This window comes from Malus sylvestris, chromosome 12, assembly GCF_916048215.2.
Source record: "Malus sylvestris chromosome 12, drMalSylv7.2, whole genome shotgun sequence".
NCBI lineage: Eukaryota > Viridiplantae > Streptophyta > Magnoliopsida > Rosales > Rosaceae > Malus > Malus sylvestris.
In genome coordinates this window covers 22,790,907-22,818,519 of record NC_062271.1, presented here as the reverse complement: position 1 = coordinate 22,818,519, position 27,613 = coordinate 22,790,907, and the positions used below count along the sequence as shown (strand labels likewise).

The 27,613-nt window shown below is 37.2% G+C and overlaps 5 protein-coding genes across 13 annotated transcripts; 2 read left to right on the top strand and 3 right to left on the bottom strand.

Annotated features, from left to right (window-relative positions):
* The first annotated feature begins 1,158 nt into the window (after nucleotides 1-1,158).
* On the top strand, nucleotides 1,159-2,201 carry LOC126592677 (probable anion transporter 3, chloroplastic). The gene is made up of 2 exons (XM_050258434.1): nucleotides 1,159-1,506; nucleotides 1,822-2,201. Exons 1-2 carry the CDS (start codon nucleotides 1,358-1,360, stop codon nucleotides 2,087-2,089), a joined length of 417 nt encoding a protein of 138 aa, XP_050114391.1. The 5' UTR covers nucleotides 1,159-1,357; the 3' UTR covers nucleotides 2,090-2,201.
* Nucleotides 2,202-2,337: 136 nt separating this feature from the next.
* Nucleotides 2,338-5,942, bottom strand: LOC126592678 (probable anion transporter 3, chloroplastic). The gene is made up of 4 exons (XM_050258435.1): nucleotides 5,852-5,942; nucleotides 2,858-3,146; nucleotides 2,683-2,716; nucleotides 2,338-2,486 (listed from the first exon to the last, which is right to left on the bottom strand). Exons 2-4 carry the CDS (start codon nucleotides 2,951-2,953, stop codon nucleotides 2,383-2,385), a joined length of 234 nt encoding a protein of 77 aa, XP_050114392.1. The 5' UTR covers nucleotides 2,954-3,146; nucleotides 5,852-5,942; the 3' UTR covers nucleotides 2,338-2,382.
* A 1,342-nt stretch (nucleotides 5,943-7,284) lies between these two features.
* Nucleotides 7,285-8,224, top strand: LOC126591880 (uncharacterized). Its single transcript, XM_050257586.1, has one exon. The coding sequence runs from the start codon at nucleotides 7,640-7,642 to the stop codon at nucleotides 7,976-7,978; it is 339 nt and encodes a 112-aa protein (XP_050113543.1). The 5' UTR covers nucleotides 7,285-7,639; the 3' UTR covers nucleotides 7,979-8,224.
* A 524-nt stretch (nucleotides 8,225-8,748) lies between these two features.
* Nucleotides 8,749-14,577, bottom strand: LOC126592943 (protein DEFECTIVE IN EXINE FORMATION 1-like). Of its 2 annotated transcripts, none has more exons than XM_050258751.1 (13): nucleotides 14,247-14,577; nucleotides 14,007-14,117; nucleotides 13,785-13,867; nucleotides 13,579-13,696; nucleotides 13,303-13,457; nucleotides 12,514-13,091; nucleotides 12,305-12,375; nucleotides 11,396-11,655; nucleotides 11,048-11,229; nucleotides 10,067-10,350; nucleotides 9,869-9,986; nucleotides 9,561-9,743; nucleotides 8,749-9,414 (listed from the first exon to the last, which is right to left on the bottom strand). In XM_050258751.1, exons 1-13 carry the CDS (start codon nucleotides 14,384-14,386, stop codon nucleotides 9,100-9,102), a joined length of 2,598 nt encoding a protein of 865 aa, XP_050114708.1. In that variant the 5' UTR covers nucleotides 14,387-14,577; the 3' UTR covers nucleotides 8,749-9,099. The 2 variants fall into 2 exon arrangements, with proteins under 2 accessions (XP_050114708.1, XP_050114709.1); XM_050258752.1 differs by having other exon boundaries at nucleotides 12,514-12,989.
* Nucleotides 14,578-15,536: 959 nt separating this feature from the next.
* LOC126592944 (uncharacterized) lies at nucleotides 15,537-24,814 on the bottom strand. Of its 8 annotated transcripts, none has more exons than XM_050258753.1 (18): nucleotides 24,465-24,814; nucleotides 23,802-24,034; nucleotides 22,989-23,124; nucleotides 21,282-21,433; nucleotides 20,977-21,060; nucleotides 20,828-20,890; nucleotides 20,544-20,675; nucleotides 20,228-20,437; nucleotides 19,813-19,935; nucleotides 19,586-19,635; nucleotides 18,721-18,883; nucleotides 18,456-18,593; nucleotides 17,757-17,879; nucleotides 17,568-17,666; nucleotides 17,305-17,397; nucleotides 17,077-17,161; nucleotides 16,422-16,555; nucleotides 15,537-16,342 (listed from the first exon to the last, which is right to left on the bottom strand). In XM_050258753.1, the coding sequence occupies exons 2-18, from the start codon at nucleotides 23,925-23,927 to the stop codon at nucleotides 16,196-16,198; spliced, it is 2,058 nt and encodes a 685-aa protein (XP_050114710.1). In that variant the 5' UTR covers nucleotides 23,928-24,034; nucleotides 24,465-24,814; the 3' UTR covers nucleotides 15,537-16,195. The 8 variants fall into 8 exon arrangements, 7 of the variants coding, with proteins under 7 accessions (XP_050114710.1, XP_050114711.1, XP_050114714.1 ...); XM_050258754.1 differs by having other exon boundaries at nucleotides 23,802-23,942; XM_050258757.1 differs by having other exon boundaries at nucleotides 16,422-16,552; nucleotides 24,465-24,813.
* Between the last annotated feature and the right edge of the window lie 2,799 nt (nucleotides 24,815-27,613).

Genomic DNA, 27,613 nt, shown 5'->3' with positions numbered 1-27,613 from the left:
GGTGCGTACGCACTAATCACATTGATAAGTTCTTGTCCTATTACAATCTTGATTGCCATGATTCTATCTCCTACCCTCTTGACATCTACAACATCTTGTACCAAGGTCTTGTCCACGATGATGCCAACACCGTTTCTCGTTCTATTTGTGCCCGAATACCAAAGTTTAAACCCTGAGTTTTCTAGATCCTTTGCCTTACTACCAACCCACTTAGTTTCTTGTAGGCACATAATATTTATCCTTCTCCTCACCATAACTTCCACTACTTCCATAGATTTTCCCGTTAAGGTTCCTATATTCCACGTTCCTAAACGCATTTTGCTCTCTTGAACTCTACCCTTCTGTCCTAGCTTCTTCACCCTCCCCCGTCTAATAGGATCAAAGTACTTCTTTTGTGTGTCCCGGGTAAAGTTGATAGGAGCATATGCTCCCAAACAACTTTGAGTGGAGTCGTTCGAAAAGAAGTTTCTATGGCCCCCTTGCTCATTTAACACTGCATCCGGGTGCCGATGGAGATACAGCGACCCTTGCTCACTTATCACTGTGCTCGGGCCACACAGCGCGCCACTTACGGGTGACGCCCTAGCTTTAGCGCGATTTTGTTCTTGATTCATTTTCATAAGGATTCGACGTGATCATGGAGTGCCGGCTGTCGACTACCTGACGCCCTCCCCCTCCTCCTTTATCCGGGCTTGGGACCGGCCATGTAAGACATAGGCGGAGTTATTTAAAAACAAAAAACAAAAAAAAAAAAAAACTCGAGGATATATCGACAACATTTTGACAAAAAAGTATTCACACAATAATACTGTGGTATTGGATCTATGTTTTCTTTTTTTATTTTCTTTTTTTTTTGAGAAATTTTTTGAAATGTCATATGAATTGAAATTTTAAGCAATTGTCACAATAACTTTTCGAAATTATTAATTTATTATCTCATCCTAACTCCGTTAAGTATTTCATCCATAATAAGTCTTGCACATGACTTTTGTTCAAGGTTATTTTGGACATTTCAAATATATCTCCCCTTCTAATAAGTTGCCTTCCCAAAAAGTAAATCTAGGGTTTCTAAAAAAAAATATAAAAAGGTATTGATTCGGTATATGAGGATTGAGGGTTTGCCGTTCGAAAAATGAGAACCACCTATACAGGCTGTACTAACTTCTCTGTGTTTCGATGTTAATTTATTTATTTTTCTTGTTTGGCCTTTCGGCTTTTCTTTTCCCTTCTCATTATCGACAATTTAGAATGCGAATGATTCATTTTGCAGTAATCCCAGTCATCTTTTCTATGAGGATACACAGTCTCATCAGTGATTGGAGGTGCCTTGGTAGACAGATATGGAGGAAAGACAGTGATGGCATGGGGTTTGGCCATGTGGTCTTTGGCAACTCTCCTCACTCCATGGGCTGCTAACCATTCCACCACCAGCCTCTTGGCCGTTCGTGCCTTCTTTGGACTCACTGAAGGTGTAGCCCTCCCATCCATAAGCACCCTCTTATCAAGGTAATGTCTCCCTAATCCTTGCTCATAATTATTAATTAGATTCGACCTCTAAGTGTAGTTACAATAATGCTAGGGTCACCTAATTCGTTACCAAACGATGTATCGGTGTACGTGGTTTAGGTAACTTGCGTAAACAAGTTCTGCTCGTGAATTGAAGTACTGAACCATACATGAATTGGAAAAACAAATGAACCAAGTTCACTTGCATATAGCAGAGATGAGGGAATTTTGTAAACAACCTATCAGACGCGTTCAATTTTCAGTACTTAAAAGTTTAGCAGAATTCAATCCTCATGTCGCTTGTAATATGAGCAGGTGGTTTCCGACCCAAGAAAGAGCAAGTGCAATGGGAATCTCTATGGCTGGTTTTCACCTCGGCAATGTCACTGGCTTACTACTAACTCTGGTTATGTTGTCAACGATGGGAATTTCCGGTCCCTTTATTCTCTTATCGTCCATTGGACCGCTCTGGCTGACAGTATGGGCGTACACAGTCACAAATGATCCAAGAGAGAGTCGTTACATCAGCAAATCGGAGGTCCGAGTGATCCAAGCCGGAAAATTTGATTCTCCGAAAAAATGAAAGGAAAGCTTCCATCTATACGGCTCCTGTTTTCAAAATTACCAACACGGGCCATTATTTCTACAAAAGAGAATGTTTCACACTGAGAATTTAATAAAACATCATACATTAATTTGCTTCTTACAAATGAATTTAAAAATATATAACATAAGAGCAATGAATGAAAATAACAAATGCATTACAAAAGCACTTAACAAACATTTTGCATAAGCAAAAGTTGCTCAAGCCCAAAAATGACTCAAAACTTTGAACTCCCAAGTCAATATTTTATGTTCATCTTTTCCTACCCTAACCTAACATTCGTTTACTTGCGCAAAATTGATGGACATTTCAGTGTTGAAGATGCGCTCTCCGGTAGCAAATAGGTTCCAAAAGAGCGTCGTCACGAAATATAGCGCTGCAGTGACCGTTAGAAATGCTTGAAATGATTCTAATCATTGTACAAAATAACCAGTTCCTATCGCGCTGACTATCGCTGCCACTGTCCTGGCACCGAATGTCATTGAATCGTTGTAGTCAGCTAACCAATTTAAGAGAGAAGACAACATAATATAAACATTCCCCTTCCAGCGGGCTAATGAGAAAGAACGTACCATGGAGAAATCCAGCGGATTGTGGCGCTATATCCTGATCAAATGAAACCACAGGATATAAGATCAGATCGGAAATAAAATGCCGAAGATTTAATGGCTATGATTGGATTATTTTGGTCTGCTGCATTAGTTTAGTTTGAATGTTCTGACATATGCTTAGATGGGTGGAACTTACTTGGGTATTAAGGAGAAAGCGGGCTTGACTGAACGAGCTTAAGCAGAAGGCTGCTGTGAGGAGTACGTACCGCTGCAGCCTCGGGCGTTTTGGCATGGTTTAGGCAGAGCAATGACACTCCAGGCCCGATGAAACCAATAAACTGCTACACGCAAATACTGTCAGTATGGTTCTTTGTTACAAAAATATACAATAATGTTCGGGTAAGTGCAGCTGAATTTTGAACTTGATTTGACTGAATCATATAAGTGCTTCTAATTCAATATGTTCCGGTAAATTCTAGAGCTACCTGTTTTGGTTAAAACTTAAACTTTGGGCTCAAAAGGAAGTTGGCCCAAAAGGAGGAGAGAAAGCCGAAGCCCAGCCGGAGCCCAGAAGGCAGAAAAGGCCTTTCCTGACTAGGTGCAGATCATTTGCACCACTTGCTCACCTGCCTAGGGACCAAGTAGTATAGACCAGCCAGCTAATCAGCCCAAAAGTACTTTACAGTGGCAGTACAAGTAAATAGCTGATGAGTCACTATCCTTCAAACTGCATTCGGGCAAGATTATTGTTACAGGAGGCCAAACCGAAGTGTCTATAAAAGATGAAAGAAAAATTAGAGATAAGGACACTCAATCAAACAAACAAATACAAGCACAAACTCTGCTCAAAGCTAGTTTTGCCTTCAAACAAAGCTGTAGTCAGCCCAAGCCTTCATCCCTTACGAGATAAACCCTCACCAAAAGCCTTTGTAATAGCTCTGCTACCTTGTCCTAAGCTTGCTGTAGTATCGATTTCTTTCTGTAAACTCATCTCCTTATCCCCCTTTCTAAAAGCTCTCAAACCCCTTGATAAACCACAAAGATAGGAAGTTGCAAGACGATCAGCCTTGCCCGACGCTCTTTGTTTTTGTCTTTTCATTAGCCTAGCAATATGTTGTATACTTCAAGTTGTATTCAAGTTATTTCTAGTAAGATGACTATTAAAAGACTCTCTCAGCTCTTGAATCCAATTTGAATATGTCTTCATAGTTCAAACCAAATCTAAGTTCTAAGCTCTCGGGCATGTAAGATTGATCATTTAAAAGTCCTTGGCCTCAAGGCATAAGAAAGAACCTTATGTGGACTTAACCCATCCACGACAAGCTTTGATAACAAGAAGTCTGAAGTTACTTGGGACGCAAGTAATCGATCTACTTCTTACTTTTATTTCTATTATATTATGATTATAGTAGAACGTTTGAGTATAGAAGGGATTCTGATGGGAAGCCTCAAGGCCTATATCTAAGGCCCTACAAAGGCACCTATTTGGGTTCATTCTGCTCTGCGGGCTCGGATGATCAGAAGTATAATGGTTATAACACTTCTGCAAACAATAAAACAGACATCATATATTCGAGTAGGGGTGGATTTTTTTGCCAAATTGCCGTGCCAACCGAATTGCCAACCGTGCCATACCGATTTTGTGCCAAATTTTTTGTACCAATTGGTAATGGTACGGTATTGTACCGTACCGAAATTTCATGGTACGGTATTGGTAATGGATACCATTACCACGGTATTACCGTACCATACCGAAAATATAATATAATATATAATTTATAATTTATATAATACATAATTATATAACACATATTTATAATATTCCAATAATTTGAAAATAAAACCCTACTTATATTAGCATTGTTGTTGGTGATTTTGATCTCTTAAAATTGTGGAAATCAAACACAAAAGAGTTCCTAATTCTTTCACAAATAGCCAAAATATCTTTGTAACCCCCACTTCTACTGTTGCTAGTGAAAATGCATTTAGTCTAGGGAGGAGGGTTGTGAACCCTTTTAGGGTATTCTTGACTCCTAAAATAATTGAGGCACTAGTATGTACTAGTGGTTGGCTTAGGGCAGGTGAAGTAAACTTCTACAAGGACCAACAGAAGATATGCTTCAATTTTACAAGGAAATAGAAGAAGAGAAAACAAGAAAGATATGCTTTAATTTTTTTAGTAAATTTGTTATTAAATGGTTTTCAACTTTAATTCTTCTTGCTACTAATTAATATGTTTTCTTTGTTTGTAATGTAAGCTTGACACAAACTCAATCTTCTACAAGTTCAATGTCTCCTCCAAAAGCTTCGACATCTCAAGCTTGAATAACTGATCAATGAATTCTCTTTTTTGAAGTTTACTTCCAATTTTCAATTGGTTTGAAACTTTAATTTCTATTTGGATTGTTAATTTCTATTTGTTTTGGTTCGTAACTTCTATTTGGATTGTAAGCTTAATTTTCATGATGAATCTTGATGCTTCATTTGAATTATTATGTGTGTGAATTGTGAATGATGAATAATAGATGAATTTAATCTATAATGTATGAGATAAAGGTACAAAAAAAAAAGTTTTGCCCTTGAATTGGGTTAAAAAAACAAAAACATATTTTGTCCCAAAACAAAATGGCAATTACCATTGCCATACCATGCCAACCAAACTTTTGGCAATACCGAACTTCGGTATACCGAAAGTTTGGTACGGTAATGGTAATAGATTTTACCAAACCGAAAGTTTGGTACGGTAATTGGTACAAGGGTTTTGGTACGGTAACCGTACCGAACCCACCCCTATATTCGAGTACTGGGTTAGTTCTTGATCGGAAGCCTCAAGGCCTACACCTAAGGCCTCACAAAGACACCTGTCATAACTAACATGGTCTCTCGAGTATATGTGCAACTAAACCTCAACATCCATTTTACATCTGCCATGCTAAAGTTGGCAGTGGCACGCCTGAGCACTTAAAAGTTAATCTTGATTGTGAACCTCAAGGCGTAGGGCCCCACAAAGGCACCTTTCAAAGTTAACTATGTCCTTCTCTTTCAGCCTTGCCCGACAAGCTTTGCCCGACAAGCCCGCCAGTGAAGTAGAAGCCCGACAGAAAGCATCAACCAGCGCCAACCTCTCGGGGAGCTATGTGCTCGTCGGCTAGGAGACATCCCCAACGGAAATTCCTGCCACAAACACTACATGCATGATCTGTCGAATTGCAGTCAAATTTCAAAAGAAAATTTAAATTACGTTATTGCTAACATATTGCGAGACTTAACTTATTTTCTCACTTCGTTAATATAAATAATATTGTTGGTTAAGAAAGAAAAAAAAAGTCTCATGTAAATATTTGCTCTCTTTTTTTATTTTTACTAAACGAATGAATATCAACGAACCGTTTGAGTCACCGACAGAAAACCACATTAAACCACTACAAATATATATACCGTCGTCACATGTATGATGGGAGGTGCAGCCGTGCCTGGCCAGTAATTTTGCAAGATTGTCATCCACTCATAAGGTTTATTCTTTTTTTTTTTTTAATTTCTTTTATCATATTAATTTCCTTCTTGTGTCCTCCAATGAATTCCAAGCATATGTTACCACCAAGCGATCTGAATGGCTATGGGGCCAATAGAACAAGAGCAGCATTTCACAATCGGATGACTGTGACGTTCTGACTGACATGGTGTTCCTCATCATTATTGGATGTTGTACATAACTATTAATACCTTAGAGCATAATGGAGGGGTGATGCGTTTAAGATGCAAAAATTACATTTACTTTCTATTGAATTCTCAGTTCTTTTAATTGAGAGATGTAAATTTAAAATTCTAATGATTATTCTTTTTTTGATTGGTATGTTTTACCTTGAAGAGTTAAATTTATATATTTTATCTAAGATGAGTATTTAACATTCTCTTAAAATTGTCAACCAATATCACAGTCTAGTGGTATCCTTGTTTATTTGTAACTAAGAGGTATTATATTCGATTCTCGTTAAATACGAATTTGAACTACATTACTGCTAGCTTATTGCAAGATTTATGTCACTTCTACATCCCTTCAGTGTAATAATATTGTTTGTTAAAAAAAAAACCATATTCTTAAATTTTGTCTGTTGGAGACCTTTTGACTAACAATAATTATGACATGCTTATTCCAAAGCATTCCATTTGATGACTAAGGATAATTATGACATGCTTATTCCAAAGCATTCCACTTGATGACTAAGGATTGGTGATCATGAAACATCATTATTCTCTACATTTCATATCAAATAGAATGTTGAGCGACCATGCAACTCTTGATAGGGAACATACCTGTTGAAGATGCTCTTAAAAATCAGCATCTATTAAATGAAGACTATTTACATAAAATGGCCTTATAAACACTATGGGTTCTGATTTATTAATGTATTATCATGCAGATTAATGTTATTTTTGATGATCGCGTCCCATGCAAGTTCTCCAAATGAAATATCAAACTCTATTATCCATAATTAGGATTAAAAAAACTCTTCAATCCCCCTTGTTCTCTTCAATTAATCAACATGTCAGAACCAAGAAAAAATAACAAAAATCCAATGATAGGTATAAAGTCAATGCCGTGGACGACTCTAGTCTCTAATAAATCTTGCGTTATTCAATCCACGCACACACAGAAACTGTTCACCCTCTCAGACTTTTTTCACCCTGCTGTGTTTCATCCTCCCACAAACACCAACCACACAGCGGATAAAACCATAATCCATCACCAAAACTCCAAATTTATTCTTTCGTCCCATCCTCAAGATCTCTCTGCTCAAAATTTCAGGGAACCCCCAAAAGATTATCCACCAGCTTCTTTTTCTTCTTTTATTTTTCTGGGTTTAATCTCAAAGCTTCAAAAATCTTTCCCAAATCCAAATTCTGATCATTTTTTTCACTTGTGTCTTCACAAAAATCTGAATCCTGAACTGGGTTGCTCTTACTTTCACAAAAGATTATGAATTTCAGGAGCTTGGAGGAGTTCTGGGCCTTCTACATGAACCAGCATTCGAAACCATCGACGCGGCGGTGGCATTTTGCAGGAACCCTAGCTTCTATCTTCTTCCTCCTCTGCTCGCTGCTGTTCGATTGGCGGTTTCTGCTTTGTGTGCCTCTCTCTGGGTACGGATTGGCGTGGTACAGCCATTTTTTCGTGGAGGGGAATATTCCGGCGACGTTCGGGCATCCGTTTTGGTCCCTTTTCTGCGATTTCAAGATGTTTGCTTTGATGCTTTCTGGTAATATGGACAGAGAGATTAAGAGGCTCGGGAAGAGGCCTGTCTTGCATGTCTTTTAGCACTCTCGTTTTTCGAGAACTCTGAAGTGATTTTCGCGCTCACGTTTTCGACTCTTGTCTTCCAGCCTTTGCACAGAAATAAAAGGCAAGTGCAAAAGAAGAAAACGGGAGCGTGACAATCACTACTTTATCGTGTGATCAAGTTCAATTCTGCATATTGGACCTCTATTTCTACTTTCGGTCTGTATTTTTGAACATGATTGTATTGACTTGTCGAGAGGTAAATAGAACAAGGGTTTCCTGGAATTAGATTTCTGGGTCTCTATAGTTTTGGCTATAATATTACTATATGATAAACTTTTTGCATTAAATTATGAACCTGCTCATATTTGGCCTGTAGCAATTCATTTACGGTGCATTGGACCGTGCCAGATGACTTTTTTAGAATGTTAATAACAACGGTCTTTAAAGTCGGTAGCACAAGTTCAATAGGAGCATGTAGTTGGGACAGTAATGAATTTGGTTTTAACGGTACTGAATTACGTTATTGCTGTGGCTAGGAAGAGTTTTGAATTGGCATGTTTACTTGGAATAGCGAGAGTTTTGAATTGGTGTGGCTAGGAAGAGTAGAGACAGTAATGAATTTGGTTTTAACGGTACTGAATTACGAATTGTAATGTCAATTCGCGTACTTATTGATGTCATATGTGTTGGTAAACGTATGAGAAGAACTCGAAGAACAATTTCAGTACTCGTGCACTAGTATAAAGATAGAAAGTCGAAGAGTCGAAATAATTTCAATACCAATTGTTTCCAAGTAAACTTGTAAGTTTGAATGAAATTGAAATTGCCAATTTATAGATAATCGTCCACTATAAAATCAAGAGAGAATTTCGTGTAAATGAATATCCGTTAGTTTGCCTTACATCTCTTCTAAAACAATAATCAACAAAAAACTCGGATTTGGTACTCATTCCTTGAATTCATATCCAACCATGTTACCAGTTCCGATATCTATTTGTTCAAAACTCGGTTTCTTTGGGCCAAACCAAGATCAATCTGAGCGTGGACATCAAAAATATTCACCGGAGTGCGCAGTGATGTCATATCCGCCATGGTTTCTGCACTTGTTCGGGTGAGAATGTCCGTCATCTGTCTTTGCATTGATAAAGGTTGAACATTTAGTCAGCGTTTCGCGAAAATGATGGCAAAGGCACAGCTTCTTGAGGACGTAGGATTACAAGTATGCCAAACATTCCAAGCATCGGTAGGACGAGCAGCCATTTCAACAGTCTATAGTAATACATGTGGAATGTGAGGGAGAAATCATCTGAAAAATAGAGTCCGTTCTTGTCAACCATCTCCACCAAAACAGTACCCATAGTCCTTACACCAACTGTCGGAAGCTTCATACGATACTTTCCAGGACGATTGTAGGTCTCGTTTATTCTTATCCTTCTCTCTCCTTGGTAATTACCTGGCACTAACAGCGTTACCTACATAGTTTGAAAGAAAACAAATGTTGGATTGAGTTTTTTATATTATACATACAAGCTACCTGCGTGTGTATACAAGAGACAGAGGGAGAGAGGGCCGTGTAGTCGACTTTGGCCAAAATAATTGGTGGGAATGAGCAACTTACTGTGACATTATAGGGTGCTTGCAACCCAGATGGGTATCTATAGCTATCTATGATCTCGAACTCCACCCAAAAGTTCTTGCCTTCTTCATCACGGAAAGCTCTTGATGAATGTGAAACAAAGATACCTTCACGGTTATGCCTATTTGCAACATGATTTCTTCCTTGATTAGGTGATCTCCATGCCTGAGAAAGGAAACACACTAAAGTCGATTAAAAAACAAAACATTATCACCCAACAAAAAGCAAAAAAGAAAAACTGAAGACAACAGAAGAAACTATTGACAGATCAAGCTTGTGATCTATCATGCCTTGAGGGGATGATGCGAAGCAGGAGTCGAGAAGCAAAAAACATTGCCATTCATGGTTGAAACAATAAGATCAAGATCATCTCCACCATCAACATTGTCTGCTAAGACCATGCTATATCTGTCATGCAGAGATCAATGTTTCAGGTAAATCATGGAAAGGAGGAGAAATAAGTAAAGATGTAGGAAAAAATAACTTACGAAGTTTCACCAATGTCGACCACATCGGCGCATGATGTAGGTCCATCAATTAGGTACAAGTAACCATCAAACGAAGTTGTAACAAGGGTGAGTCCCTTCTTTTTCTCTCCTTTTTTACTTAAATCAACTAGAAGAACTTGATTCATAACTCTTCCATGAGTTCTATATGGATAAGGACGAACAATTGACCCATCTTTGCCACTAAGAACATATATGTTGCCGGATAAAGTTGGAACCACAACATCAGTATGGCCATCCCCATCAACATCACCAATAGTGGGACCCTGAGGAACAAAAATGTGCATTAGATTCAGGGGTGGTTTGGGAGTGAGGTGCTTAAAAAAAAAGCACCCATGAAAAAAAGCTGTGAGGGTTTTAGGTGTTTGGTAAACTGAAAAAAAAAAGGCTTATTTTGGAAGCTGCTGTGAGAATAAGCTGAAATCAAAGGAAAAAGCTGAAGCTGCTATTTGCAGCTTTGGAAAATTGGCTTTTTTTTCAAAGCACACAGAGCTACAGTGCTCCTTTAATGAAAAGACTCACTATCAGACTGATTTTTTTTCCAAAAACACTTTTACAAAAAAGTTTACCAAACACTTTGCTGATTTATTTCACAGCCACTTATTCTCACAGCACAGCCGCTTATTCTCACAATAGCTTTTTTTCAAAGCACAACAATACCAAACCAGCCCACTGTGATGTAAATAAGCTGAGTTGTAATGGCTATTAAATCACATATATGTAGAAACCTTGACAGTGCTAATACATAGAAACAAATATGTAGTGTTCTTGAGAAAATGACTCATAAATTTGAGCATAGTGCATGCAAGTTGAAAACCAATAATCTCTCCAGGAAAATGGTAAATTAAACTCATAAGGTCCAGAGCAGAAAAGAAATTTCCAAAAAACAACTGACCTAAAAATGTGGTCCACCAAATAATGTACTGGCACTCTACTTAATATCCAATCAAACCCTCAACGTACCTGGGGAACTAGACTCTTAAGATGATTTTCCCAAATTTCTACTCCTTTTGTAGTCCATGCAGCAACATTTCCATGAGCATCAGTAGTCACTAGTTCAATTTTTCCATCATCATTGATATCAGCAGCAACAACAGCTCCTTGAATTTCAGCCATTTCAAGAGGAAATTTTTCTCTGACCTTGCCTGAACAAAAGAAACAGTTTAGTTTCGATATCACTAACAAAAAGAGTTGTATGTAACATCAAAGATGATCCAGCGTCTTGTATGCCAGGGAACTTGAAGCAACTCGTGCTCTCTGAGGGGAAAATGCCAGCAACCGCAGCAATGAGAGTAAGAAAAGCTAACTCACCATGATGATCCAAGACATAGAACAAGCCAAAGGAAGTTCCGACAAGAATGTCCAGATTCCCGTCACCATCCAAATCCACTACAGTTGGAGAAGAATATATATGAGCACGGAACGTCGCAGTCTCTGTACTCAGATCTAGTTCCGCAGTCCACTTAACTTGCTTTGTGTCGAGATTAAACACAACTATTGAGCCAGCAACATATTTTGTAATATCAATGTCACCCAATTCCTTTCGATGACCTTCGTTGGACTCATAATACCTGCAAATGTACAAGGTGGGAGATTACTTTCAAACCATTAATTACTAAGCAAACTCCAATATATGGTTCACATTTCAATCTTGGATGATGCCGCATAACAAATGATAAAGAAAACGCACTAAATTGATTTTGCAGGAAATAAAACTTAACAGGATTATTACAATTTATTGTATAGATCTGAAGGAAGAAACCAAAAGCATGGTAAATTACTTGATCATACACAATCTACCTACAAATTTAAATTATTCTTCTATTTCATTTACAACATATCTACTGATCTCATGAGTGTCTCCTGGTCAATACAAATAGTGCTATAGTTTTGAACTCATTGGCTGCCATACCAGGTCATCACAACAACTCAAAATGCAGATTTAACTCCAACAGTGCAAATTGTATACTGCTTGCAGTATTTACATCAAATATATACATACGGTACTTATTTGTCAAACTTTTAAAAGACATGCTTGCTTTCATAAATCCTATAATGTACACCATACCTAGAAAATACTTACTTTATCAGAGTCTAAACTGCACAAATCCTTTAAAGTAAGGAGGTAGACACCTTTAATGGGAATTTAAAGCGCTAAATGTGAAGTGATTGCATTCCACTCCAAAAATATTAATAAATAAGTGAATTTTGAGAACTCACTCGCTATCAAAGAAGTAAGATACAGCAACAACCATTTCTGATACTCCATCATTGTCTATGTCCGCTATGACCTGAAGGAAAAAAGAAACCATCAACCAAATTCAACTTGCATATGGCAAATAGTGAATAAATATCATGCCTATATAAATAAATCCATGTGCAGGGTGCCTATATATGTGTATAGAGGAATCATTAAAGTTAGAACTCACAGGAGTGCAGAGGATGTGTGCATCAACATCGACATAATCCTCCATTTTCTCGTGCTGCTCTTCAGCCCATTCCTCATCTCCCCACATTGATTCATCAGCATAGTCATCATAGTCATAACTATATTCATCAGCCAGTTCCTCACTGCTACGGAACAACTCAAAAGATGAATCAGCATCTGCTTCCAAGCTTCCCTCATTTTGTACAGTTGCAACAGGAACATCCTCCTTATTATTATCTCTGGGTTCAGAACTACCCTCCTGCGATTCACTTGACTTTTTATCTTCTAAAAGCCGTCTCCCAGAACTAGTTCCATTCACTACATTAACAGTTTCCTCTGACATATTTTTCACAGAAGAATTGTCCATGCCTGTAGGCAGCTTGATGACTGTTTCCACCTGAGTTGAATTTGTTTCCCCTTTATTCTCTGGATTTGATGCATTTACCATGCCAAGGTTGCTCGCTTTTGAAATAGTAGCTGAATTGTTTGTATCAGGAGTTGAAATAATAGTTGAAGTGTTTGAATCAGAAGTTGAAATAGAAGCAGAATTGTTTAATTTAGCTGTATTTCCATTTGTTTCTACAAAAATAACCAACAGTTGTAAATATGATTTATGATTAGTTCCCGTTAAAAAGTAGCATTTTCACAATCATATGAAGTCAGAACTGTTTCAGGTGGCTCGGCATGCTCTTCCTAAATGTCTACTAAAGCAGATGATATGAATAAGGATACCCTCGAAAAAACAACAGCTGTTGTGAGAAAAAACTACTTTAACATGTAAATAGCTTACGATGAATTGATTCCAAAGCCTCCATGACAAGAGAATCATCATGGACGTCTGGATGAGTGCGATCCACGGGATCCGGATGCAGACCCCCATACCAGTTCTTTTTAACTTTCCTACGAGGTATTACAAGTTTATCTACCATCATGTAACCTGAAACCCTAAAAGAAAATATACACAAAAACTTTTATGAGCTTGTGTAGGCTGTTATATAATTGCATAGTTGAGAAAAAACATTGTAATATATTTAGTAACATTACTCGGGCAATGTAACTGAATTACCTGAAAAATAAAACTTCACCATTGTAGGTTGCCAAAGTTATTTCTCTCACACCATCCTTGTCAATATCATGCAGGAGAGGACTCGCATGTACGGTTGACTGATGGAAAGCAGGCCAACCTGATAAATCATCAAGCAGATAGTTGGAAAATCACTTCACCAAACTTCAAGCCAGCCTAACGTAAAACAAAGAAAGGAATTTTCGTACCGGGATGTTTGTCTCCATCAGCACCTTCAAGAACTTCAAGATAGTGAACGAAAGAAGAAACCACAATCTCAAGCTTTCCATCACTGCAATAAGCGAAAACGAATACCCGAAAAAAAAGACCACACAAATCAATGCTGGACACAGAACTGATCCCCATGGTAATCACAAAATGCACAGGTAAATATACAGAATTTCCAACCAAAACACAAATCTTTTTTGTACCTATTGATATCGGCGATCAAGGGCGTAGCATATATACTAGAACTAACTTCCGTTTGCCATCTGAGCTCCAATTTCGCAGGGCACTGCGTATTCAACAATGCATCCTCATCTCTAACCACACACACAAATCCAATGCATTAATCAAATGCAAGAATTCCAAACACAATTAACCCAACATCAACAAAATCTCTGTGAGTCTACACTAATCACGGGAAATTAAGACGAAATGAATATGCATACATGTTCGGATATCCAAGGGAGTCGTCGCTGGCTTCTCGTTCCCGGAACTTATTCTTCGCCGGCTCCTCGCCGTGAACGAAGCTCGAACCGGCGCAGAGAATTAGACAGATCAGAAAAGCCCTAATCGCCGGGAATTTCATATGATCCGGTTCGTTTCAATCGGAATGGGGATGATACTGCGGAGGAGAAGATAAACCCCAGCTACTAACAAGGGTCTAAGAAATGTCTCGACGGTGTGTGTTAGCGTGTCGGAGAGGATTTAGGACATGGTTGGGTGCGCAGAGTCGACAGTCGAGGACTGTGATTGGAAAAGAAAAGGCATAAAAATAACAGATTTCAGTTAATCCATTAACAAGTTAAGTTGTTATTGTGTTACTATTAAGAGTTTGTTAACGAACAAGTTGTTTTCTGATCACCCGTTAAAAATTCATTAAGATAATAGGTACAACACGTAATGAGTAGGTCTAGACATTTGTTAACGAATCAAGTCGTTTTCTGGTCAATCCATTTGTAGGTCTAGACATTAAGCTTTGTTGATGAACAAAATCAGAGGTCTTGGAACAACGTAAATCCGATCGTGAATCTGCAATAAATGTAAATGACACATGATGTATCGTGGTTCACCCAAGGTTTGGGCTACGTCCACACTGATTATGTATTTATTTGAGGGAGAGAGAGCTCTCAGAGTGAGAGCTTTGAGAGGGGGTGAGAGGGCCTAGGAATTGGCCTCCTCTAATTGTGAGGATGAGAGTCCTTTTATAGAATAAGGGATCCTCACTTATTACATATTTGCCCATTCCTTTATCACATAATTACATTTAAGTCTCCTAAGTATTTATACGAGATCTAAATATGGAGACCCTAAGTATGGTATAAACAAACTTAATAAAATCTCGCATGACCCATTATCGAGTCACATGTTAAGATAATAGGGTTGTCACAAAATAGCCTATTAAGATACTATTATGATACAAAAACAACACAAACACAACTCATTTGCCACATCTCATTAGTGCTAACGTGAGAGAGAACGGCAACTTCTCCAGAGTAGGAAGTCTTGGATGTCAAAACACTAGAAGAACCGAAAAGTCATCAAGGAGTCCACGTTTATGGACTTGATCAAATTGGACTAAAAGATGCATCATCTCTAAAACAATTGTTTTAACAACAAATCTCTCGAGCAATCATACGAAGTCCCATGCTAATACACAAATAAAGATCCTCTCCGGATCTTCTTTATAAAAATCCTAAAAATTCGTGTATCATGCCCGTTTATCGTACATCATACGGTTAAAAATCATTTTAAATTTTATTATTTAAAATTAAATACAAACAATATTTCACAAAAACTAACCTCACAATATACAATGAATGAACACAATTCACGAATCTTTAGAATCCTCACAAAAAAAGATCCAAAGAGGATCCGGATTCCTAATAGACGGTGATGATTTGCGAAGAGTAGGTCGAAAACAAATACAACACCACAAACGAGTAACTAAAACCAGGGTTTCGAGAGAGTAGAGTCGTTTACTAACCTATTTCTAAAGTTACATATTCACATGAAAAGGGAAAGGCAAAAACTTGGGTCGTTAAAAAAATGCCTATCTTTTTAACAACTTAACAATATCATCGTCATAATATACACATCTGACTCTAACCCTACTCCTCTTCATCTGAACTACTATCAGAACCAAATAAATGAGACAGCAATCCCGGGGGCTATCGCCGAACCAAACTGGATCAAACAACTCACCAGAACAGCACTCGTTACGAATTATAGCCAGGCTTACGAAGTTACACTGTAAATGTGATTCACCAGCTGATACGACCATATAGAACTCTGAACGTCTTGCCAAGCAGGTGTCCGAGGGCAGCCTCAGCACTAAGCTAACCTGCTATCAGCAAACCTGTACACGAAACTCCAGTGTTGCTAAAACCTCCGCAAGTCACCTCCTTCGTGCTGCATTTGCATGCTGGTGGGCTGCTTTGCTATCACTCCGTATCCTATCAGCATACATAGGCAGGCGAATGATCTCATAGATCTCATTCAACAAGATGTCCTGCGTGATATTGTCTTTTATGCTTCGCATGACCTGTTTTGAAATCAGTAATCAGTGAGCCCAAAGTGGGGATTAAACAAGAAAAATAAATTCAAAATATGTGGAGAAGGACCTTCTTGTACGTATTGATATCATTTGGAGTTGATTTGTCAGTCCTGATGCGCATAAGGACCCATTCTTGTTCTTCACCGTTCCAAGAACACTCGATTATTTTTCCAGAATAAGAAGTGGGGTCTTCACCATCTGCTACATAGGAATACAAAAAAAGCATTTAGGTTAAACACAACAGGATCATAACCAAATCACACCCAGCAAAACATAATACTAGATGTTAGTGCCAATTAGATTGTAGAAGATGATACGATGAAGTAACCGGTATTTTATCTAGGTTTCCCAAAACACTAAGCAATAGGGGAAAGCTATAAAAACAATAAAAGTTCTCATCCGGACATTTTCTTTTTTGGGATCAATCCACATGTGTATGCACATGTATGTCCACAGGTTTAAACAAAAAGAAATAAAATAAATCTGCTTATAAAGTTGGGACCTATTGAGACTGCTTCTGGAAGAGCTAAAAGTGCTTTCTGAAAACCAAAAAAAATGCTTATGAGTCATAGAAACGCTTTCTGGAGAAGTTCCTGCCAGGTCAAGTTTTAAACAGAAAAAAATCCGAAGCACCCCAATGCAAAACTTCAGCTGTACGGATCATGATTATACCTAGTCACGTTTTAAACAGGAAAAAAAAATCTGAAGATATTCATGTCAACCTTTAAACGCAACTTTATTTCCGTCCATTAGTTTCTTCTTTCCACGTTCATACAGAAAAAGATGCTGCCAATCATCATCAGTTACCTGTCCACACAAGCAGCTTCATATGAGAAAACAAGCACAGAAGAAATTACAGCAGATATGGTAAGGGATGAGAGATGTACAGAAAAATGGTTTAAATGACAAAATAGAGTTTTCAAAAAATAACTCAATAAAGTTGATAGCACAACCTCAAAGAGAAAATCAACCGAGTTCATATGAGAATATTTCCACTTTAGAAGTCCTTCATGTGTGCGGGGAACATAAGGATCATCCCAACCCTAGCATATAAAAAAAAAAAATTATTAATTCTTTGCAACCAAATCAGAGAGAGGACAGCTAATTTAGAACCAATAATAGGACCTGACATGGCAATAAACAAATTATATTGACAGCTAACCAAGTAATTTGAAACTAATAAAAATGTTCGAATCATATTTCATAGAACCACCTGAAAGATAAGACCATCTGCATCATGTGAAAGCCTTGGAATAAATTCCTTCAAAAGCTTGTTTACAGTGGAGAGCAACCAAAAGTCCTTCCTCCTCACCTAATTGAACACACTGAGAAAATCAATCCCAGCAGAAAAGTAAACAGTGGAATGAAGTTCAACATCTGAACACAGTTTATTGATACATACCCTGAATGGTTCCAGGTCATATCTATAGTAAGGATTCCTACTTTGGTATATATTGTGGCGCTCATAATTCCGAGGTTCAATGACTTCTTTCTCAAGCATCTTCCACCGTTCATAAAAAGGCCGCTGCAACAATGCTATAATATTAGACTGTATAATGGGTAGCTTAACATTACAGAACATAATATACTAAGGCAATTTACAACCTTGAACACCCCATTACCAATGCAGATATTGACAATGGGTCCAACTGTTATTTTACAATTTCAGACAATAGAATCACAGTGCAGATACCACTACTGATGATTATATGGATGTCAAAAATCACAGTGCAGATATCTCTTCAAGTTGATTGTTCCATACCTAACAAAACACAAGCCTACAGAGACCTTTGTGCACGTTCCCGACTACTTCTCAAAATTTAGGACTCCTTTTATATCTGAAAGTTCACTCCCTGTGTTCGGTTTACAGTGTGTTACCAGTTGCCAAATGACTTACATGTTTGCTTGCACAAAAATCTAGAAAAAGTTTGAAAAATGAATTCAAAAATATAATCGAGTGGTAAATTACACAACCATATAGCATATACCATGTGATTATAAATACAATATCTTAAATTCTCAAGTTTGTGCAACCATAATTTAAAAGGTAGATCACCCCAAAAGGGATACAAAAAAAGGCGCAGAAAAAAGGCACACCAACCTCTATGATAGAAAGGTAGTTGATTGCCATCATATCATAGATCAGGTATCTTCTCTCCTGCTTCTGTGAATCAGGCACGGTATCAATTACCATCTCACCATCAAGTAATGTGTAGTGGTGAGTCTTCTCGGCTAAACCCTTAAAAGACAAAAAAGGAAAGAAAAAAAAGGAGACAAACAAGGTCACTCTAACTTGTGAAGGATACAGCTGAATGGGGAGATGAAATCTTCCCTCATTAACCTTGCAAGAGTAAGTGTATGCATACATCATTTGTGTGTTTGCAGGGAAACCTCATTTGGACCCTTCTAAAATTAAAATTTCTATCAACCAAGTAACACCCATCCATCGTTATTAACATCATATATCGTGTTCCATCAGCCTTCCATGTAGCATAATAATAACGTTGCCTTAACAGCTGTAAGTTCTCCCTGCATGTACGAGAAGGAAGTCCATTCAGATGACAATCTCAAAATGGAGCATTACCAAGTGAAAAAGACCTACAATACTCAATTGCAACATGTATAAAACAATATATGAGAATAGAGTAAATATGTGATATGCAGTACTCAAGGAGTCTTTACAGATGCACAAGGAATTTGTCATCTATCAGCCAACTATTACGAAACCAAGCACATTACACCTCCAAATATCTAATATGTAATCAAATGTCAAGCCACATTGGGTCTCTTTTCAAACTAAGCTTCAACAGTGCCACAAATATATCTTTGTTAAGCAGAAAACAAACTACAAACTGTGCTTACATACAAAACTTCAAATATCAATTCCAGAAGCATCCACCAATTTCAATAGATTCATTGTCGATGTCAACAACGACATTGAGTTACCATTTTCAGTTATCATTCCAAATGAAACATTGCGTGATAATTGCCCATCAAACTTTTCTTTACAGATCAAATGTTCTTACTTACTATAAAATGCACAGCACAAAGCATGTTAACAAAAGAAAGTTCATTTCAAGATATTGCTCACCAAGTTATGATGAAATTGTACAGCTTATCGCATATATCACTATTGAGTCAAAGAAAGTTACAATTGGTAAAAATGAAGAAATTTTATATGCTCAAATTAGAAAAAACGAAACCTAAACCAAAAAAAGGAGCAAGGAGCACCTGTTAAGAGACACGGGGTGCGACCCTGGGAATTGCGAGTTTCCTCTAGGCTGAAATGAAAGAAAATAAAGTTTTAGTAAAATACTAAAATGGGATGCAAGTTGGAATTAAGCTAAAATATGTGACAAAAAAATCAAAACAAGCTAACTCAAGATCTCAGATATTTGTGGAGTTAGAAGCAAAAGCCAAAAACCATCAAGAATAGAGATAGGTTTCAACATGCCTACCCCAACATTAACCAGCTTAAGAGTTTGATAGCAGAACTGCCGCATTGCCTCCTGCTGGTCCCAAGGTATCTCATCGCCCAAGATATCATCATTTGTCATCAATCCATTTGTATCCAAACTCTCCTGAAATAGAAGAGGTATGTTAAAACTACAGTGAGGACAACAATAAAAAACAAACATGTATCATGATAACAAAGCAAAAGGTCATTTGTTTCCGTTACATGATCAAACAGGAAGTATGGGGTGGATTACAAATAATGAACAGAACACATTACAAAAAAAAAAAATTACTCCTCCATCAATGCCATGCAAACCACTCATCCTTTACTGGATTGTCCGAACTTCAAGTCATTCATTTGGCAAAGAAATACATCATATCCAATAAAAAGAGTTCCACTATAAAGACGGTGCATACATTATTTACAGGAGCAGCAGGACCCCCATCATCGTCGTCATCGTCTGCAACAGCTTCACCATTAAGATCAAACTCTGAAGTCTTCCATTCAGGAGTTGAGGGGCAGACAACCATATCAGGCTTTCTTTCATGATAGAATGAGTATAAAGCATCAACATAGTCAGGTTTGTAGATTCCCGGAGGACGTGCATCCGCAAAAATTTTTAATGCCTGTGTAATACAATGTAGCATCAGAGAAATAACAAGAATAAGAAAAGAGTATAAAAGCAGGTTGGTTTACTCTACGTTTAGACAGTTAAAATGACCTCATAATTACCTGAGTGACTGAAATTGGTAATGAGCGCATTAGGTAGTGGATGATCATATACCCTGTGCGATTGTGCCCATGTGTACAATGCACAAGAATATATTTCTTCGAATGCTTTTGACGTGACAGGAACTGTATAACCTGCAATGAGAATAATTAATAAAGTATCATAACCAGAATTTTACTTACATAAACAATGAGTATGTGATATCTTGAAAATAAAAAATAAATAAATAAATAAAAAAGCTTCCTTCCTCGCATATAAATAGGCAAGTGTGAAAAATGAAACAAACCTCATATACAAACTGATTTACGGAGAGGTTGTCAGGCACAGAATCCCGCCCCTTGCACGCAATCTACATTATCGAACACGATTCCATAAATAATAAAATACAGACAGAAATACCGAGGAATACAAATTGTACCATAATCTACTACTCACCTTGACATGCTTAATACCCTCTTTCTTCAAATCTGATGTTAGATAATAGCGAGAAGTATTTGTCAAATCAATCACCAAACCAAGCTGAAAATGAGTGAAGACGACTTAAAATCATTTCAACAATTGAACTAGACAGAATGACTCTCATATAGGTACTATTTAGTTCAACTCCCGTTGTCCAAAAAAGAAATATACACATACAGTATCCAAACTTTGACAGCTAGTGCATGTGACAAAAACTACTTTTCAATTATCATGAAAAAAATAAGACTAGAAGAAAAGGAGCATAATTTCAGCGGGCTTACTTTTCTTCCCAAAACTCTTTGCTGATGAATCACTTGTTTAAATGAGTATCTTTTACCAGGAGGAACACAATCATTGTACGATTCACCCAATGGCACCTTAGAAGGTATCATTAAAGATATTTCTTGACCAGCTGCTGGACAATCCAACCAACCTGCATTATGAAGAAAAATGTAATTAGAGACAACAAAAGTAATACCAAATACACACACTCCTGAGTCGTAATAGTGCTACAGACAGAAACTATTTCCCCAGATAAAGGTCTAAAACCCTTTATCCATACTAGTATATAAAGGGAACACCAGTATTTTTGAGCTACGGTCTTCAAGATGAATCAAATTTTATTTATTCCAAATACACACTACCCTTCCACATCATCCCAAAACTAATGGAAGAATCAAATGATAGGGATAGCAAGGTAAGTGAACTACCAAACTCACCCAAAGGCAGTAAACCGATTACTTCATCAATTTCACCTTTATAAAAAAATAAGGGAATTGTTATTGGCACTCCAAAAATCTCATTCTACACTCCAAACTTTCTATATTTGGAAAAGAAAAATACACTTGTGAGGAGTGTAGAATGAGATTTTTGGAGTGCCAATAACACTTCCCAAAAATAAACTAGAATTCACAACTCAAATCCAATTCCATTTCTTCACTCCTTTGAGAAACATATTTCACTCCAATTGTGACCACCACCCCAAAACCATCTACAACCACCTCTCCATCTGAACCAGAGTTGAGCATTCTAATGCATTTGAAATTAAATTCATCCATAAAATGAATCAAATTTATTTTCCCATTTTATCTTCTTCACTTCTATATGTATTTTGGAGAAAGCATCTCTCTCCACACAGAGCAAGTGCAGAAGGCTACTAGTGATTTAAATGTATCTCACTAATTAGCACGATGATAAAAAAATAAATCATGACACATTCATTTAACATTAAGTCGGGACATATCAATATGCGCACTATATCTCCACATGAGTTTAGAGTTTGGTTCAAATAATTGGAAAACCTAAAAGGTCAAACCCACTAACTCAATATCAAAAGAAGAAATTTAATTCCCATATTAAAAGGACAAATAATATTGAAGTTTAAAAATTTATAGCATTAAACTCAGTCTCCATACAAGAAACCAATAAAAAGGTCGTACCCAGTGCACAAGGCTCCCGCTTTACGCAGGGTCTGGGAGAGGTGAATGTCGGCTAGCCTTACCCCCATTTATGGAGAGGCTGCTCCCAAGTCTCGAACCCGAGACCTACCGCTCATGGGCGAAGGCACTTGCCATCGCACCAAGTGCGACCTCTTCCATACAAGAAACCAATAAAGGTCGTACCCAGTGCACAAGGCTCCCGCTTTACGCAGGGTCTGGGAGAGGTGAATGTCGGCTAGCCTTACCCCCATTTATGAAGAGGCTACTCCCAAGTGTCGAACCCGAGACCTACCGCTCATGGACGAAGGCACTTGCCATCGCACCAAGTGCGACCTCTCCATACAAGAAACCAATACCAAAAATAAAAGTTTCTATGAAAGGGTGAATCACCTTTTAATGTAAACGAACATATAAATGGTAATAATTCAGTTAAAGCTTGTCATGGTAGTGACAAAAATGTTGTTCTATATATTTCTACCAAGCAATGCAACTTATGGAAATAAAAACATATTAGTAAACCTAACAACATACTACAGACAGCATACTTACCATTGGGGAGCCTAGATTTGTCGTAAACTTTGGGGTTTTTTGTTTGATATGAATCGTATGCAGGGGGTTGAGAAACATGCACTGGTTTTTCATCTGGGCGTTCTCGTTTCAATCGCTTACGTCTTTCTTCACGCTCCTAATACAAGGAAAACACAAGATCAGCAGCCAGGCACATAAAATGTTGAGATCAACATATATACATAATATATAAAATAAAATAAAAAGAATGAAAATATTTCATGGCTAATCTTTGTGTATGTGAACCGCTGTGTGTGTGCTCACAGGTGTGCGCATGGGGAAATTGTGCATGCACATGAGAGAGAGAGAGAGTTGTAAAACTTCCGAAGGCATAATTTCCCCCATATATGATATATTAATAAGCTAACCAGACCAAAAAATCTGTTTGCCCCACAGTGACATATTAGTTTCAAAAAATTGTACATGCAGTTGAATATAGCAGCATAAAGTATTTTGTCTCCTATGTTATTTTGAATTTCTAAATCCCCGTCTTATGACCATAAATGTTGCAAGGGCTTCCACCAAGTTTATGGTTGTTTCCATACAACCTTTTGCATACAAAATAATATCCATCAATTCCAAAGGCCATGGAAAGATATAAGCTTCAGAAGTAATGAAAGCCCCCAACTACAATCAATCAAAAACAATACAAAATGCCCTGTAATGCTTTCAATCTCACTGGAGATCCCAAACAAAAGCATATATGGCCAGAACAATAACTACACTAACAAAAGAAACGATATGATCCAGTTGCCACTACATGAGCAGGCCATTTAAACGAGAAAAAAATAGTACCCGCCGTGCTATATCAACTCCACTCTCTATACGTTCTTCTGGGGCAATGTATTCTATATGATTCTCAAAAGCATCCTCATCTTCTTCAGGTACTGGCGAGGCATTCAAGTCCATGACAGCAATCATTCATAATCCTCTACACTACATTTACCGACGCAGAATCAAATGGTCAGGGGGACTCTCTCTCTCGATAACTTGTAAACAACCTTACATTCAAATATTACTTCCGTCAGCTGCAAAAATGCGCACATTGTCAATAACCAATCCAAGTAAGCAACTAAAAGCTAATAAGTAACATAGTTTACAAACCGATACTCCTACATAGACGTAGAATCTTTTGTCTCGAAACCAAAAAAGAAAAATGTAGACGAAACTGCTTGGCCGAAAGACGGCATTGGGCTTACATGGGAAAGCAGAGCAAAAGTATAAAATTCATGTAATGTACTCCTAATCAACTTAATCTAACTACAAATTTGCTTAAATTTGCTATGCCCAAAGCCCTATCCAAATAAAATACCCTCCATTTTGTTCATCTCCCCTCCAATTTCTAACAGCACCAAAATTAGCAAACCAAAACCACAAACCCTAAACCATAACTTTCCCATACAAATTTCGAATTCCAAAACCCCAAAAGCTTCACAGTTATCGAGAAAGAACTCAAACCTCACAAAACTGCAATCGCAAGCCGATTCACCGTGCCCCTGAAGTAGATGTGAGAAATTAACACTTCCACGATCAGCGCAAACCCAGCGGCTTCCTTTGGAAGTTGAAAGAAAGCCAAAAACCCTAAAGATTGTTCTCTTTATCTTGTTCCTCGCAACTGGGAAGCTCTCTGCGAAACCCTAAGAGAGAGAAAGTGTGGGGTGTGTCGGTTTAGAGAGAGAGTAAAAATTCAAGACGGTTTCATTAATCAATCCATGTCATGAGAGAGAGAGAGAGAGAGAGAGAGAGAGAAATGTACGATTCAGTTCGGAGAATCGAATAAACAATACAGATAAAAACCCTCCAGAAAAACGATGAATTTATACAAGCGTATGACTCCGAATTTTTCAAAAAATATATATAATTTTTTTTTTACTACTTATACACGTGTGAAAAGTGTGAAACTTGAAGAAAATAACCCTAGAGTAAATTATCAAAAACGGAAACTTACTTTGTTTGGCCAAAAAGAAAGGAAAATTACTTGTTACCAAAGAATAAAAATTACTTTATTTTGGTTTTAGGTACCGTCACGTAACACAAGTATTTTATGACCAAAGGGAAAAATACGGTTAATGTGTTCATATTTAACGGGTGATAAAATTTGTTCAACTATTATCGTGGCTTTTGTATCCAATAATATATGTACTCACGTTTTTTTACATGAGATTGTATTGTTGAATCAGAACGGTATGTGATGTGAGTAATTGTTTTCCCCTTTCTTTTGATGATAGTGCAAAATCTCTCTCCATGGCCGTTAAAGAGTAAAGTCCAAGAAAATGAAGTTTGAAACACAATTTAAGAAATAATGAGATAAAAATAGGTGAAGGATGAGACAATAATTGTATTTTAAGACAAAATATGGGTGAAGTTTGAAACACCATTTTAGGGTTGTCCTCGTATTCTCCAAAAAGTAGATTCCACTTTAAACAACTTTGAATAAATTAAAAGGAAAACTAAAAAAAATTGTTTAAAATTTGTGAGTTTTAACGATAATGACAAAATAAATGGTAAAGTGAATAGTACTAAGTTTGACTTTTTAGTGTAAAAATGTGGTTTTTCGTTAAAATAAACAGTACTTTGAGATTTTCGTTAAAACTCTCTAAATTAAATACATGCATTAAGATGATGCAGATAAGTCTTTTTTTCATAATTAAATAAGGGTTGGTAAAAGGATAAAGGGATCACCTATCACGGTAAAAAGGAAGGTGAAAATTGGTATGAAGAAATGGCATGTCTTAAGATTGGCAGAAACTGAAAACGACAAAAGAAAACGTAGAGTTTTAAGTGATGGACAATTCTCTACAATCACAACGCACCACATGGATTCAATTGTTTAGTTTGAGAGAGGATCACATCTGTTGATAATACATTGTGCGATCAGTTTTCATTAGGTACTGTTTATATTCAATTTTAAATAAAAAAATCACAATAATTTCTAACCGTACGATGTACGATGAACGGATGTGATTGGAGGATCCAGCGAGAATCCTCATTCGTTTGGTTTATTCTGAGGAGAAACTTCTACTCAAAACTAATTGTGTTCGAATTGCAAAGCTTTGTACTTATGATCATAACTATTTATGTTGATGCACAAAACCGGAGCGGTCTTGGAACAACGTAAATCCGACCGTGAATCTGCACAAACGCTCAAGAACACGAAGAACACAAAGAACACAAGGATTTTATCGTGGTTCACCCCAATGTTTGGGCTACGTCCACACTGTAGTTGATTCTGTTTCTCTGTAAGTGTATGGATACAAGTGTTTGGGGGAAGTCCCCCAGAGAAAGAAGAGAAGGGAGAGGAGAGCCTCGGTGGTGTGAGGTCTCTCCTGAATGTAATGAGAGTTTCTTTTAGCCTTCTTAGGCTTGGCTCTTTGCCCCCCTTAGAATGAGGGGAGGAGTCCCCTTTTATAGAATAAGGGGATCCTCCTCTTTTACAAAGTATGGGCTTTAGTGTGAGGCCCAAATACAAGGCCCAAGGCCCAAATATACGAGGCCCAATATATGGTACCAACAATTTATATTATGAATTACTCTGTAAATATCATCTATGCAAAAAAATGACTTAAAACTAAAGTCGTCTAGTCAATCTATTGTACCAAATACATAGACAACAATTTTGTTCATCTGTTTGTATACGGTTTGATGACTAAACGAACTTGGTTTTAATTGGTTTTTTTGCAAAGACAATTTTTATAGAGTTATTTATATATGAACGGTTCTAATCATAAACATGAAGTTCTATGAATTAACAACAAACAATTTTGAGTAGAAACTCATAGTCATCCTTTGAATAGCCAAGTATTATTCTTCCCAAAAATTACCTGGCCAGCTTGATACTCTTCTCTTCTGGGTGGGTCTTGAGAGTTCAAATCTTATGTAGCCTCTATATATATGTAGTTGAGTGATACACGTCTTTTTGTCTTGATTATCTTTAAAAAAAATTAATTCTTTTATTGAAGAAACACTGTTAGATGGGATTAAAATAAATAATCAGGTGTCAATAAATAAGACATGTTGCGGAGATGACACATAAAATTTTAGATGCAAAAGATTTGAACTCACTCAAGTCTTGATCCTTCCTCTGTCCTTTTCATTTCCTAGAATGACTCATATACCCTTATAGGCTTTATTACTGAGAAGACCGTCAATTGTTACAATGAGCAATAACTATGTTACAGTCAATTGCTCACTTGTGCATATGTGATTTTAATTGTTGATGTGAAACTGACATTTCATTGCATAAACTTTTTTGGTTTGATATAAATGTCAAAGTTGGTCTAATTTAATCCACAACAAAGTTCTTACATGTTGCATGAGAGAAATTATGTTGTGATTAGTTGCATATCTTTTGTGTGTATTTCATTAAGAAGATATACAAATAGAGATATCCAAGAATCTCTCATTGCATGAAGTTGAAGATCATGTGTGACGGGCTTTCAAGTCTAAACATGAACAATTTTAACTAAATGACGTGAGCATGTGTAGTCATTGGAATTCAAACGGGGACGAACCTACTCTTTGATATCATACAAAAAGTTGAGATTCTAATATCAAGGCCAATTAGAAATGAGGTGAAGAAAACGAATATTGTTAATGCACAAAACCAA

What these genes read in the sequence shown, in the direction of transcription:
- LOC126592944 (XM_050258753.1), bottom strand. Translation starts at nt 23,927, where the DNA reads ATGATTGCTGTCATGGACTTGAATGCCTCGCCAGTACCTGAAGAAGAT. An exon ending in AGGGTATTAAGCATGTCAAG is followed by an intron (nt 20,891 to 20,976) that starts GTGAGTAGTAGA and finishes TCGATAATGTAG; the next exon opens with ATTGCGTGCAAGGGGCGGGA. An exon ending in CTGCTGCTCCTGTAAATAAT is followed by an intron (nt 19,936 to 20,227) that starts GTATGCACCGTC and finishes CTTCTATTTCAG; the next exon opens with GAGAGTTTGGATACAAATGG.
- LOC126592677 (XM_050258434.1), top strand. Translation starts at nt 1,358, where the DNA reads ATGGCATGGGGTTTGGCCATGTGGTCTTTGGCAACTCTCCTCACTCCA. An exon ending in ATAAGCACCCTCTTATCAAG is followed by an intron (nt 1,507 to 1,821) that starts GTAATGTCTCCC and finishes TAATATGAGCAG; the next exon opens with GTGGTTTCCGACCCAAGAAA.
- LOC126592943 (XM_050258751.1), bottom strand. Translation starts at nt 14,386, where the DNA reads ATGAAATTCCCGGCGATTAGGGCTTTTCTGATCTGTCTAATTCTCTGC. An exon ending in GGCTTTGGAATCAATTCATC is followed by an intron (nt 13,092 to 13,302) that starts GTAAGCTATTTA and finishes TTATTTTTGTAG; the next exon opens with AAACAAATGGAAATACAGCT. An exon ending in GTCGACATTGGTGAAACTTC is followed by an intron (nt 9,987 to 10,066) that starts GTAAGTTATTTT and finishes TCTGCATGACAG; the next exon opens with ATATAGCATGGTCTTAGCAG.
- LOC126592678 (XM_050258435.1), bottom strand. Translation starts at nt 2,953, where the DNA reads ATGCCAAAACGCCCGAGGCTGCAGCGGTACGTACTCCTCACAGCAGCC. An exon ending in GCTTTCTCCTTAATACCCAA is followed by an intron (nt 2,717 to 2,857) that starts GTAAGTTCCACC and finishes TCATTTGATCAG; the next exon opens with GATATAGCGCCACAATCCGC. An exon ending in ATCCGCTGGATTTCTCCATG is followed by an intron (nt 2,487 to 2,682) that starts GTACGTTCTTTC and finishes CGGTCACTGCAG; the next exon opens with CGCTATATTTCGTGACGACG.
- LOC126591880 (XM_050257586.1), top strand. Translation starts at nt 7,640, where the DNA reads ATGAATTTCAGGAGCTTGGAGGAGTTCTGGGCCTTCTACATGAACCAG.